At 41.5% G+C, this 14,369-nt stretch overlaps 1 protein-coding gene across 4 annotated transcripts in view; it reads left to right on the forward strand.

Annotated features, from left to right (window-relative positions):
• LOC109402379 (uncharacterized) overlaps window positions 1–14,369 on the forward strand; it is a 489,342-nt gene that overhangs the window by 95,464 nt on the left and 379,509 nt on the right. For all 4 annotated transcript variants that reach the window (XM_029856761.2, XM_029856760.2, XM_062847136.1 and 1 more), the window contains 2 exons: window positions 1,093–1,245; window positions 1,478–1,618. In XM_029856761.2, the coding sequence (XP_029712621.2) occupies window positions 1,093–1,245; window positions 1,478–1,618 (294 nt within the window). The remainder of the gene's footprint in view (window positions 1–1,092; window positions 1,246–1,477; window positions 1,619–14,369) is intronic.

Consider the following 14,369-nt stretch of genomic DNA (forward strand, 5'->3'; position numbering starts at 1 on the left):
CCTGAACTTTAGCTCTACCTTAAGCTGAGTCAACAACTATATTTGGTCCTGTTATCAGGATATCAGGGACGTTTTCACAATGCTCAAAAAATTTACTTCCAAATCGGTAATTATTTTGGTAAAATCCAATTTTAATGTCTAACACATTTTTCTTGTAATTTTAGGGACATTCATGTGCCCCATGATAACCACGAAGGGGCCCCCACATACCTATCAGCAGTTCTGCGTAGTGTTGAACTTATACTTATAAGAAACTTTCGCTATTTAAAGAACTTAATTCAAACTAGTGTTAGAAACCTTCCTTGATTTGGAGGCACCCTGAATTCGGGGACCCGGTGCGGACCGCACCCATCGCACCCCCCTTGCTACGCCATTGTTGGATGTGAAGCATTTTCAAATTAACTGTTCAACATTGCACTTGGAGAAGCAATTAGGAGGCCTAGCGTATAATGGAATACTACTATCATCACACGGTCACACAAGTTTTACGGCCTTTTGGTGTTAGTGCTGAGGAAGTTATTGATATGAATATGTTTGACGTTGTTGAAGAATTTGTTATGCATGAGTTTTATATGTATGTAAGGAGAAGAGAATAAGTATATAGAACGTAGAAGGAAAGGGACGGGCCAAGGATTAAACCCAAAACCTTTTGCATAAGAATCGGAAGCGGTAGTCATTAGACCACCAAATCCGTCTCATGGTTCGTCTATTCCATTGTTATTAAAGCTTCAAGAAACACCGAAATATATCACAATGCTTGCTTTTCAAACTCCTGAGATTTAAGATGCTGTTAAGCACGTAGATTTATTGATGGAAGAGTCTGATCGTTAATCAACATCCCAAGAAAATTTATTTATTGGTAAAAACCTCATAATTGGTGAAAGATAAATAAATCTACGAGTTTTGTGAACTTTCAAGCACACTTCTATCGCAAACAGCTTTTGCAGCTTGTTATTTCCTTCTGCACAGTGTGAGATATCAAGACTTGAACATTTCGGTTCCCTTCAATCGGGATTGTCTGTCAAAATGTTTGGTCACACTCCTTTGCTTCGACCATCACCAATGCGGGTTCCCGTTTCGAATATTTTACAGAACCATCGACGGCCCGGGCGCTTCTGTTCGGTGACAAGTGCGACCATTCCGAAGAGTGCACCTTCGTCGGAGGTTTCTGCGAACCGGAAGAGCACCTGTGCCGTTGCGAACCGGACCTGCCGGCTACCAACCGGGTCAACAAGTGTGGGAAACGTAAGTAGATGCGCGGTGCGACGGTGTGGAACTCATTCCGGAGAGGTAGGGGCAGATGAGTGTCCGTAGAGTGAATAACAGTCACTCACAAAATCGGTTGATATCAAATCTGACAAATTGAATTGAATGGAAATTTCAAAGTCACTCATTCATCGCCCCTTTCGGATGAGTTCCACTTAACACACACGCTCAGAAAATTTCTCTCATGTTCACGTTCCCCAACGGTTTACAGCGGCTTCGCTCAACGAGGAATGCCTTTTCAACGAACAGTGCGAAATGACATACAGCCGCCTAGGATGCAAGGAGGGCCGCTGTCACTGCTTGTTCGAGTGGGAACCCATCCGCATGACGAATGGCTCGGTGGAATGTATCGGTAAGATATTGCGAATTTCAGGACGGAATTTCTGTCATCTAATTGCGAACACCTCCTATCAAAAAACTTTTCGCAATTTGTCATTTTCAGTAATTTACACGTCATTCCGTAATTCACCATGTGTCTAATATAACCTACAATGGCGGGTCAGAGTTCTTTCAGCGACTTAATTTGAAAAAAGTACTTCCCAGAAATGTAAAAGCACAGACAAACAGACGTAACACTCTTCAACGGCTTGGCACATACATTTAACGATTAATTCAAATTTCATTTGATTTGCGCGATCCTTCCACCAGAGGCGCTAGTGTTCGATCGCTTTGACGTTTGCCAGTGTACACGTTGCTGAATGATGCAAACGAAAATTACTGGCGATTTGTGTAGTAGTGTGCGTGTTAGCAAACGTCAAATCGAAATCCATCATGGTCGACAGTGTCTAGCGCGGTTATACCAACAGGTGTCAGTGTGTTCATGAAAAAAGACACCGGGCAAAAGATTTCGATGAATTTCCTTTAAGAGTTACGTCTGTTTGTCTGTGGTAAAAGTATGATTCATTGTACCACCGCATCGCAACGATATGGTTCTTTTATGTGTCTGTTATGTCTATCAATTTTATGCCACTCCGGGGAAAATGAAGCTATTCGCCTCCAGTAGTCGCTAGCCAGTCGTCGCCATTCCAACACCCAGTCAGTGCCATTAAATGTAGTGAAAATTCATAATTGCTATGTTTTGCACACCATTTTCAACCGAGTGGCCGTGAACACTCTGAGAACACGTAGTCCTGGCTTCCTGATGGCAGAATAATGCCAGGAGGAAAAAAAGAATCGATTTGCTTCCGGTGAAAATTTCAACCGGAATTATTTACGATGACTGTGGAGGATTTACGATGATGTTTTTACGATGGTTTCATAAAAAATAGCAAATCAGGGAACATGGGTGGTGATTGCCACTGCATTGATCCCAGCTGGTAACCGGAAATCGGTTTCAATTCCCACGAGTGATTCGATTTAATTGAGTTGTTTCAATCACAGCAACAGAAACCGATCCTTACAATATCACTTACAATATCCACTTTCGCACCCGAATTTATGTCGCTATCGCATGCACGAATTGCATACTGCAGGCGTCTATTGATTAAGACCTTCAGTTGTTGAGTGTTCTTCAGGTTTCACTGGCTTTCATCAGCACCATCGAAAAATGTCAATTGATATTAATGGTGAATATGACATTTATATATATATATATATATATATATATATATATATATATATATATATATATATATATATATATATATATATACTTTAAATATTCGAAAAAGAGCTGTTTACTCGTTACTTTCTTGTTGAACTAGTCTAGCAGCACAAGTTTTCCATATACTATATTGCCAGGTTCAGCTTCTGAAATGAGCTGTATGTGGTTGAATTACGATATGTCGAAATTACATTTTTTGCACTGCAACCATCACCTCAGTTTTGTGGTGAGCCAACTCCAGCTTCCTGCACTTTTTTCACGCCTCCACAACCTTGATCGAGTGGGTAGAATTAAACTTCACTTGTTTGATCGACTCACCGTAGACTTCGAGCGTAATGTCGTCAGCAAAGCCGACGATCTCCATCCCACCGGGAACTCTAACCTCAACACCTAGTCGTACATGACATTCCTTAACATCGGACCCAGGGTGGAACCGTGCGGGACTCCTGAGGTTTTGTGAAAGCATTTCTGACCCACCTCTGTGTCGTAAACTAGTACTCGATTCTGGAAGTAACTTCCGATAATCTTGTACAGGTACTCCCCTTCCGGAAGCCGTACTGGCTACTCGATTGAGCATTTTTACCCTCGGTGTGGCTCAACATTTTATTGAAGATGACCTCGCCGTGTCGATCAAGCATATTGATCTATATGCCGACGGGTCTCCAGGTGGTTTCCCCGTCTTTGGCAATATAACCAGGCTCTGCCTCTTCCATACTTCTGGGAAAACTCCCTCGTCCAGGCATTCCTGCATAGCAGACCTGAACATCTCGGGAGCCTCTGCAATAGCTACTTTTAAAGCCAGGTTCGGAACTCCGTCCGGACCTGGGACCTTACCTACGCCAAGAGACTTTGCTATCCCCGCAAGTTCTACATCGGTGACGCTCTCCTCGTCGCCAGCCCCAGTCCCCGGCTGTCCTACGAAAGAAGACCAAGGACTGGGATCATGGCGCGGAAAAATCCCCTCGATGATCCCCTCCAACATCTCTGGAGATTGCTCTGTAGGAGCCATTACATCTCTCGTCTTGGCCATCACTATTCTGTAGGCTGTAACCAGTGGTGTGTCTGTCTGTCCGAGATTTGTGAGATTTTCGCGGTGTGGTGTTTCGTTATAAATGTTGATAAAAAAATACCATGAAGATGTTTGATCAACCGCTGAGCATCACACAATACCACCGGACATCAAGCAGCCACACCACATAGTTCCGCTACTCACCACTAGGCTTCGCAGGCAAGGATAAGGCGGTCATGAGGGGTGGCGTATAAGGAGCCATGATGGGGCGAATTTAGACAAAGCGGGAAACTCTTGGTCGGGGAGTCTGGATGGTAAAGCGCCATTGCTCTAAATCATTGGCAAGCCAAAACTCAAAGAGTATAGACGAGTTTCAAGAAGTTATTCGAAAATTAAAGAAAGTTTGAAGAAGTTAAGTCGGAAGGAGTAATAAAATAAGTTTTGAGTGAAAGATATTGGAAGGAGCAGAATATAGGAAAAATCCAGGTACGAACTCCCCAGACCAGTGTCCCAATCGTCCCTATTAGTAATGCGCCACCCATTCGTTCCCAAACGGCCCGCAGGGCCCCTTGGTTTCTTGGTGTAGTCCTTGAAGTCCGTGTAGAGAGACCCGAAAGTCATTGCGTGGATCTACCGGCTCCTAGCCAAGTGCAGTTCTTGACCAGAAACTGCGGACGTAGGACGGAAGAGTGCCGCGTGTCCCAGTGCCACCATACCTGGTGTTCGCGAGTGCCGCCATTTTGCCCGGAGCTTCGCGGCTTCGTCAAGTTGAACCGCGAACGCTCGGCAGTTGGGCCAACGAAAAGACAGCGAGCGAGGAAGGAGGAAGTGAAGCCGTCGCAGCGTCGAGGGACAAGCGAAGCGAGCCAGCATCGACGGAGACAGGTGGAAAGTGTGGTTGCGGAAAGAAGAAGGGGCCCCGCTGACCGTAAAGGGAAGAAGAAAGTGCTAGATAAGGTAGGAGATAGGCTGTAAGGAACTGGGGAGGAGAATAAAGGTACCGTCAAATGGGGTAGCTTTCAACACTTTTCGACTTTGAAGCAATATCATTGAAAATACTGGAAAAACTTGTAATTAGAAGGCACGAAATGTTGCTAATTGGCAAATTGAGAGATGAAATTTGTGAAAAAAATCGCGTTCACGGTGCGGCTTCGGAGTCAGTTTGGCTTTCTATTCCGCAGAACCATTACCTGTTCTGTGGCTTAGTTGGTTAAAGCGCCGGTCTAGCGAATACGGAGTCGTGGGTTCGTATCCCACCAGAACGCGATTTTTTTCACAAATTTCATCTCTCAATTTGCCAATTAGCAACATTTCGTGCCTTCTAATTACAAGTTTTTCCAGTATGTTTCAGACATACCAGCTAACCTGGTAAAATGCCAGTAAAATGGGCAATATGTATCATTGTACCCTTGCTTGCGTCACTTGGCGCAGTTCGGTCGTCCGAGCGTCCGACCGTGCCGAGCTCTCGACGCATACTAATTAGACACCAGCAAAACAAACTGCCTGGTGGCTAGGTATGCGGAGTGCGAGAGTAAGTCTCGGCTTCATATAAATAACTCGCTCGCACTTGTAGGTAGTGGGCACAAACAGGAGTGTGTTGTGGATTGGCATCTAAGCCGAAAAGAGAGATGAGTTTGTGAAATAGGAGTGTTCACGGTGCGGCTTCGGAGTCAGTTTGGCTTTCTATTCCGCAGAACCATTACCTGTTCTGTGGCTTAGTTGGTTAAAGCGCCGGTCTAGCGAATACGGAGTCGTGGGTTCGTATCCCACCAGAACGCGATTTTTTTCACAAATTTCATCTCTCAATTTGCCAATTAGCAACATTTCGTGCCTTCTAATTACAAGTTTTTCCAGTATGTTTCAGACATACCAGCTAACCTGGTAAAATGCCAGTAAAATGGGCAATATGTATCATTGTATCATTGAAAATCTAAATATTTGAAACATCCTGTAAAGCATCGTGTACGCTAATTACCCCGAGTAGAGTACTATGCAGCACTTGATTTACCAAAATACGTTGCCACCTAATCAAGAGGTGCGAAATACATGCTTGTTGCAAGTTTCCCCATCTGTGGGGTAACTTGCAACACAGGACATGAAGCTAAGTTAGCTGTTATTATACAGCAGAGGCTTTCCACGAAGCAGCACGAAAAAAAATCCATTTTTTTTTAATTTTGCATTTTTGATTTGCATAACATTTTGCACAGCTGTTCTAATCAATATAAATAACTATTTTTTCATATTAAAACTTTTTATTGAGTCTCGACTAACTTTCAAATAGGGCCTATGAAAAAATGGAACACATGCAAATGAAAAATCATATCTCGGAAACTGCTTGTTTGATCGGAAAACTGTCTTCGGCAAAGTTGTAGATTAATAAATGGTGGCTCTCAGAAAAATACACATTGAAAAATTTATTTAGTTTTCTTCTAAAAAACTGAATTTTGTTACTAAAAATAAAATATCTCAAAAAGTTATTTTTTTACCTTCGTGATATTTTGTGAGAATAAAGTTCATTCTGTTAGCTACCATCTGTAGAAATTTCATAATGGTAAAAAAATGTACAAAAAAGTTATGGCACTTTGAACATTTTCGGTTGTGTGTTTTTTAGAGTGTATGACGAATTTACGCAAACTCGCCGTAGGGGTTTGACAAAACTGTTTCAGAATCCGATGGAATTTCTTAGTTTTAAAGACGTATTTTAAAGCAAGATTGCATACGTTGTTTTTTTTTTATTTACCTAGACTAATATTTGAAAAATCATTCCCAGTTGTGCATTTGGACGAGTCGGACGTGTGCTCCGTATCTCACCACGCGATAGACCTCGTATAAGTGGAGTTTTTTCCCCCGCAAGTGCGGAAGGTTTTTTATATCGTACGTTTTCCTGCTTGTGCGAAGTGTAGTGTCGCAAGGTGGTATCCAGCGCAACCCGGGAAGCGAGGTGCTTGCATCATCGTGCATCAAAGAAGAAGCATCGCATCCAAGAAAGTCATCTTTATCGCCATCATCAGCCCCTCCGTCATCGAAGAGGACGGCGGCGACGTGTGCGAAGGCAGACGCGACGGACAGCTTTACCATCGACCTGCCTGTGATAAATATCTACCTGCTTCGGTCAGATAAGTATCACTCTTTCGATACACTCTTTTGTCCGCCCAATTTGTTTTGATCACTTTTGTCTATTGTATCCCCAGTCCACATTCGACCACGTGTTTTTTTTTGACATCCATAACAGTGGTTCCCAAACTACTGTATACGGGTAAGGGTGTACAAACTGTAAATAACGGACCATTTTTTTTTTGTTTTTTTTTTATTAGCTATTTTTTCTTTTTTTTTTCAATACCGTTTTTTTTGCATCCTACAGGGTGCGCTAAAATAAACATAAGAATTGAATTCGTATATTATAAGTACAAGTTTTTTTTTTTTGCTTTATTTTTTTTCTATATATTATTAACATTGTTTGGTTTACAAACCAAGCAGTTGTCGTCCTAAGGAAGAAAGTGCACTGTAAATACTTTAAGGTTTTTCGCTTCCTCTTTTGCACTTTTGAGTTATTTTCCATAAATTTGTTTCCACATGGACGATTCGATTGGAGGCGAAACGCCTCCTAATGATATCATTGCTCGTACGCGGTTTTATCAGCCATCTTCGCCTGGACCTTGGGTTGTCTATTTCCGGCGCAAATGCAAACCATTGAATATGCTTTCGATTTCTCGAGAGCTGACGCGTAAGTATCCTGGGACCGTTATTCACCAAGTGAAAGCATCCAAGCTGCGTGTTACCGCACCTAGCTACAAAGCAGCAAATGAAATTGCTCAACACGAAGCGTTTACTGTTGAATACGCCGTCTATGTGCCAGCACGAGAAGTGGAGGTGGAGGGGAAGATCCTCGACGAAATGCTGACATGTGAGGACATCAAGACCGGCTTTGGTCGATTCAAAAATAGGTCAATTCCTGATGTGGCTATCCTAGACTGTAAACGCTTATCTAAGGTTTCCATGGAAGGAAATAAAAAGGTGTACTCGCCTTCAGCGTTTTTTCGAGTGACTTTTCCAGGTTCCGTCCTCCCGGAATTTGTTGTAATTGATGGTGGTTTTTACCCAGTGCATCTTTTTAGGCCGAAGGTTTTTAATTGTACCAAATGCAAGCAGTTTGGTCACAGTGATAGCTTTTGCGACAACAAGCCCCGTTGTGGCAAATGCAACCAAGCTCATTTGGAGGACTCTTGCACACAGGAAGCGGAAAAATGTAGCTACTGTGGCGGAGATCCACACGACTTGCAAGTTTGCCCGGCTTACAAAAGACGTATTCGAAATGAGAGTCGCTCTATCATAAAGCGCTCCAAACAGACATATGCGGAGATGGTGAAATCTTTTAAAACACCAGATTTCGTGTCTGAATCAGCTGTCCCAGTTGAAAATCCCTATCAGGAGTTGTCTTCCGATGATCAGGACGATGGCGAAACTGATGAGGGTAGATCTCTTTCGGAGGTACACGCACCTGGAAAAAGGAAGTCATCATCTTCCCCGGGATTGCGCCGAAAGGTCTTTTTAAAGTCTTCCCTCAAAAGTTTGCCTAATGTTAAAGGAGACGGGGTAAACTTAAAAACTCCGAAGAATCAGGTTCCTTCAGCTTCAGATCCATGTTGTAGCAAGAACCTGTCACCCCCGTCTCCGCCTGTTAAATACACTTCAAAGAGAAATAATCGACAAGGTAGCAAGAAAAAAGCTACCAAAGTTCCTCGCAGTTCAAACAAGCCTCCTAGACCCAAGCGAGGACTGTTTACTTTTAGGGTTCTCGTGGATCGCTTATATGATGCCCTCAGCCTTCCAGAAACATTTAGAGGCATTATTGATATGTTTATACCTACAGTAGAAGAATATCTTCGGAATCTGACACAATCATGGCCCCTCCTTGCTGCGATCATATCTTTCGATGGATAATTCATCAAGTGAGGTACAAGATATGATCACTGTGCTACAGTGGAACTGTCATAGTCTAAAACCTAAATTAGACCTGTTTAAGTTTTTGATTCACAACTCTGATTGTGATATATTTGCCCTTTGTGAAACATGGCTTTCTTCTGAAGATGAACTCAACTTCCACGATTTTAACATTATACGCCAGGATAGAGATGACCATTATGGGGGAGTTCTTTTGGGGATCAAAAAGACTTACTCATTTTATAGAATTCCAATCGCGACTCATCCTGGCGTAGAAATCGTCGCTTGCCAAATAAACGTAAAGGGTAAAGAACTTTGCGTAGCTTCCGTTTACATTCCTCCAAGAATTTCAATGACCCGCCGTCATTTTTGGAATGCGGTTTCTGCACTATCACATCCAGTTTTAATTCTGGGTGATATGAACGCGCATGGTACAGGGTGGGGCGAACCATATGACGATAATAGAGCGGCCGTTTTCTATGATTTGTGCGACGATTTCAATTTGAACATTTTAAATACAGGTGAAGTGACACGTATTGCATCTGACGGCAAAGAAAGTCGTCTCGACCTATCACTGGGGTCAAGTTCACTATCATTCGATTGCTTGTGGAAGGTAATCGTGGATCCTCATGGTAGTGATCACTTTCCCATTATAACCACCATAAAGCATAATAGTGAAAGGTCAGACCATCCAATTCAGGTTCCTTTTGACCTCACAAGGAATATCGATTGGCAAAAGTATGCAGAAGCGGTATCTTTTGGCATCGAATCATTCAATCCCCTCCCACCTTTGGATGAGTATCGATTCCTGTCTGAACTGATATATAAGAGTGCATTAGAATCACAAAAACGACGTGTTCCAAGTGCAACCTTCAAAAGAAGACCAGCCACACTAGGCTGGGATGATGATTGCACCCAGTTGTATCTTAAAAAATCTGATGCTTTCAAAACTTTTCGTAGGCACGGTACCTCAGATCTTTATCAAGAGTACGCAAAGCTCGAAAGACAGTTGAGAAACCTGCTGAAAGCGAAGAAGCGTAGTTATTGGCGACACTTCATTGAGGGTCTCTCAAGAGAAACTTCAATGACAACGCTTTGGAGAGTGGCTCGCAACATGCGAAACCGCTCTTCTTCTAATGAGAGTGACGAATACTCCAACCGTTGGATATTCAGCTTCGCGAAAAAGGTCTGCCCAGACTCAGTCCCAGCACAACCGATTTCTTGGGAAACATCCCCAAGAGACGGTTCTCTGGACAGACCCTTCACTATGCTGGAACTTTCTATGGCTCTTCTTTCATCAAACAATTCCGCTCCGGGACGCGATATGATCAAGTTCAATCTTCTAAAGAATCTCCCAGATATCGCGAAAAGACGATTACTGGACCTGTTCAACTCATTCATGGAGAACAACATCGTTCCGCATGAATGGAGACAGGTCAAAGTAATAGCTATTCAAAAGCCTGGTAAACCAGCGTCTGATCATAATTCATACCGCCCAATTGCTATGTTATCATGTTTAAGGAAATTGTTAGAAAAAATGATCCTATCACGACTCGATGATTGGGTCGAATCGAATAACTTGCTTTCAAATACACAGTTCGGGTTTCGCAAGGGCAAAGGAACAAACGATTGTCTAGCGTTGCTTTCAACAGATATTCAACTGGCCTTTGCGGAAAAGGAGCAACTGGCTTCAGTTTTCTTGGATATTAAGGGCGCCTTTGATTCAGTTTCCATAGGAATATTGTCAGAAAAACTGCACAATAGTGGACTTCCAGGAATTTTAAATAATTTCTTGTATAATTTGTTGTCAGAAAAACATATGAGTTTCAATCTCGGACAACTGACAACTTCCAGAATTAGTTACATGGGCCTACCCCAAGGCTCATGTTTAAGTCCCTTGCTTTATAATTTTTACGTGAAAGACATCGATAGTTGCTTGGAAGGACAATGCACGCTAAGACAACTTGCAGATGATGCTGTGGTTTCTCTAAAAGGCCCACATGCAGAAATGTTGCAAAGACCATTGCAAAATTCTCTAAATAATCTGTCAATCTGGGCAAGAAATTTAGGGATCGAGTTTGCTCCGCAAAAAACTCAATTGGTTGTGTTTTCTAGAAAGCGGAACCCAGCCCAACTGAAACTCAATCTTTTGGGAATAGAAATCGGCCAGTCTTTGACTTCGAAATACCTTGGGGTCTGGTTTGATTCAAAAGGCACTTGGGGTACCCAAATCAAGTATTTGGTGCAAAAATGTCAACAAAGGATCAATTTTCTACGCACAATTACCGGAACATGGTGGAGTGCTCACCCGGAAGACCTCATAAAACTTTACAAAACGACTATTCTCTCTGTTATTGAGTATGGCTCTTTCTGCTTCCACTCAGCAGCAAACTGCCACCTAATAAAGTTGGAACGAATTCAATACCGTTGTTTGCGTATTGCTCTCGGCTGTATGCACTCAACGCATAATGCGAGCCTAGAGGTCCTGGCAGGGGTGAAACCTCTCCAGAACCGATTCTGGGAGCTCTCACTAAGGTTACTTATCAAGTGTGGAGTGAGCAACACACTTGTCATTGAAAACTTCGAAGAAATGCTCAGTCTGAACACTCAATCAAAATTCATGAGAATCTATCTGTTCTACATGTCATCTGACATAAGCCTACCAAGTTATAATCCTCCCCGTGTACACTTCACTAATGACAGTTCCTCTGTTAAATACGATCTGTCCATGAAACAAGCTATTCATGGAATACCAGATCAACTTCGATGTATATCTATTCCTCGCATTTTTAACGAAAAGTACCAACATGTAAATTCCTGTAAGAGATTCTTCACTGATGGGTCTCGCATAAATGGATCCACTGGTTTCGGTGTCTTCAATGAAAATTTTACCGCCTTCCGCAAACTTCAGGAACCTTGTTCGGTTTATGTTGCTGAGCTGGCAGCAATCAACTTCGCTTTGGGGATGATTTCCAACATGCCCGTAGACCATTTCTTCATCTTCTCGGATAGCCTTAGTTCGATTGAGACACTCCGGTCGATGAAACCTGTAAAACATTCATCTTACTTTCTTACAAAAATAAGGGAGCAGATGGGTGCACTGGTCGAAAGATCATACAAGATTACCTTTGTATGGGTCCCCTCACATTGCTCAATTTATGGCAATGAGAAGGCGGACTCTCTCGCAAAGGTGGGCGCACAGGAAGGTGAGATCTATGATAGAAGAATTTCACATGATGAATTTTTCCATTTTGTTCGCCAGAGCTCTCTTCAAAGTTGGCAAAATGATTGGCGAGATGGCCAGCTGGGACGGTGGTTACATTCCATTATTCCTAATGTTTCTTTGCGAGTGTGGTGGTATGCACAGTGGCCGGAAGCCGGACAAAACCTCAAAAATCGACTTCAATATTTTATTTTTCTAATATTTTTCTTCCATTATAGATACTTCAACTAAGGAAACCCCAAATTTTCAAGTCATTTGATCGAAAATTGAGTCTTGCAGATTTTTACAAAGTTGAAGTTTTATGTGGTACAATATTAGTATTTATTGTCTTTATTTTATGAGCTTCCTTCATGAGTTCGTTGTAAAAGTTAGGAAGACTTGAATAATGTGACAATATTTTTTGTGTTTTTGGGTATGAATAACCATTACATTTCAGGGATTGTTTGGAATTTAATCACAAAATTATTATGTTTTTAGAATATGCAAACATATTGGCTTTTATGAAATTTTGGAGAAAAACTTCGTATTAAAGAGATCCAGTACTTGTTTAGGAAACATCAGAAAACGACGCCGTACCCCGGATCTGCCGTGCAATTTTGTCTAGTTTTTGGCTATATAGGTCACTGTTTGCGCATTTTTGCGCTAAGCGCGAAAAATTTTATTTTTTTTCTATCAGGTCACAATGGGGCCGCATGATTGTGGAGGAAGTGATATTGTTTAAAGTTTAAATTTTATCTTTACATAGTTCAAATTGACTTCAGAATACTAACAATTTAGTGTAATTTTCATTCTTGTAAGAGACTTTCCCTAAGTCAGATGGTCATAAGGTGGGGGGGGGGGGGACTGGGGTGTTTCTTAAAATTTAATGGCCACAGCTTCATTTTTTTATTATTATTTTTTAATATTATTTTACAGAAAAACACAAGAAGGTGGGTGCTCCAGTTAAAAACAGTAGTAAGCTGGAGAGGAAAGGAGTGATGACTAAGTATGAATAAGCCTTTATTTTCTTAGACACTAACCACATGTTGCTTCACCAGATACAACTAACTCTTTCAACCTTCAAAATAAAAAAAGGCAAAAACAACCATGAAATACATGTAAAAATAACTACAAACCATTGATTTTCTTAAACTGGTCGTTTCTTCGATTCATCTTAATCGTTAGAATTGCTCAACAACCTTGGAAGCAATCACTTCACAAACTCCAATCGAAGTTTCAATATATAGTGACACAAATTCGTCGACATCAACGCGTTTCTTTTCCACACGCACATCGCTACAGTTCAAAGCAACAATAAGCTATAAAATTCAAAAGGAATTCACTAAATGGCGTTGAACGCTACGTTAAATATTTTTCTGCGTAAACGTCGCGATCACCAAGGCAATCTTTGAATATTTTAATCGTAATTTTATTAAAAAAGAACATTTTACGCTCTTCAGTGAAACCCCTTATATTGGGTTTTTTAAACTTGAAGTTTTATTGTATGTTATTCATGCAGTTTCGTTAACCCTCAGAGCCCCAGGACAAACTTCTTTTTTTTAATCGTCTGATACTCAGGATCTGTAAAATATAAAAATAAGCGGTTTTCACTATGATCGATGGGAAGAGTTGTACTTCATGTAAGAGTAGTTGTCAAACCGGAAGTCCATGTTTGAACCTGATTTTGCACCAGAAATAAGTGTTCCCTGGTGCTATGTTTGGCGATATGTTCTACAGCTGCCTTTTGGCTACTGTTTCAATAATTAGCTGTTAATTCTCGGTAGATCAATCAAGGTGGAATCTAAATCTGGTCTTTAATTTCTTAGCGAAGCGTGCTTTTACAAATTGGAATCAATTTTGTAAATTGGGACAGAAACCGATAAACGCCTAAAAGTATGCAATGATCTAGTAATAATTCGTAGGCTAAAAGTATGACCCGTGTTTTAATTTTAGGTTGAATAATCACATGAGTGATACTTTTAAAAGAAGGGCTCAAATATACGAAACAAATTCTTCATAGACACCAAACTTCTAAAATCATCTTTTCAGGTGCAAAATGATTATGATCACGAAATTGGGTCTTAGGGAGTCCTACCGGAAGTACACTCCTAGGACCAAGTTTCTGATGCAACTCATGCTAGAAAGCAGCCTCAGCATTGTGTTCTTGTGTTGGCCTACCATTTCAAGTTGTTAAAGGTTTCAGAATTATTATAAAATACCAGATTCATAGACGACTCGCCAAAACATAGCACCAGGGAACACTTATTTCCGGTGCAAAAGCAGGTTCAAACATGGACTTCCGGTTTGACAACTACTCTTACATGAAGTACAACTCTTCCCATCGATCA

Source organism: Aedes albopictus, chromosome 1, assembly GCF_035046485.1.
Source record: "Aedes albopictus strain Foshan chromosome 1, AalbF5, whole genome shotgun sequence".
In the NCBI taxonomy this organism is placed as follows: Eukaryota; Metazoa; Arthropoda; class Insecta; order Diptera; family Culicidae; genus Aedes; species Aedes albopictus.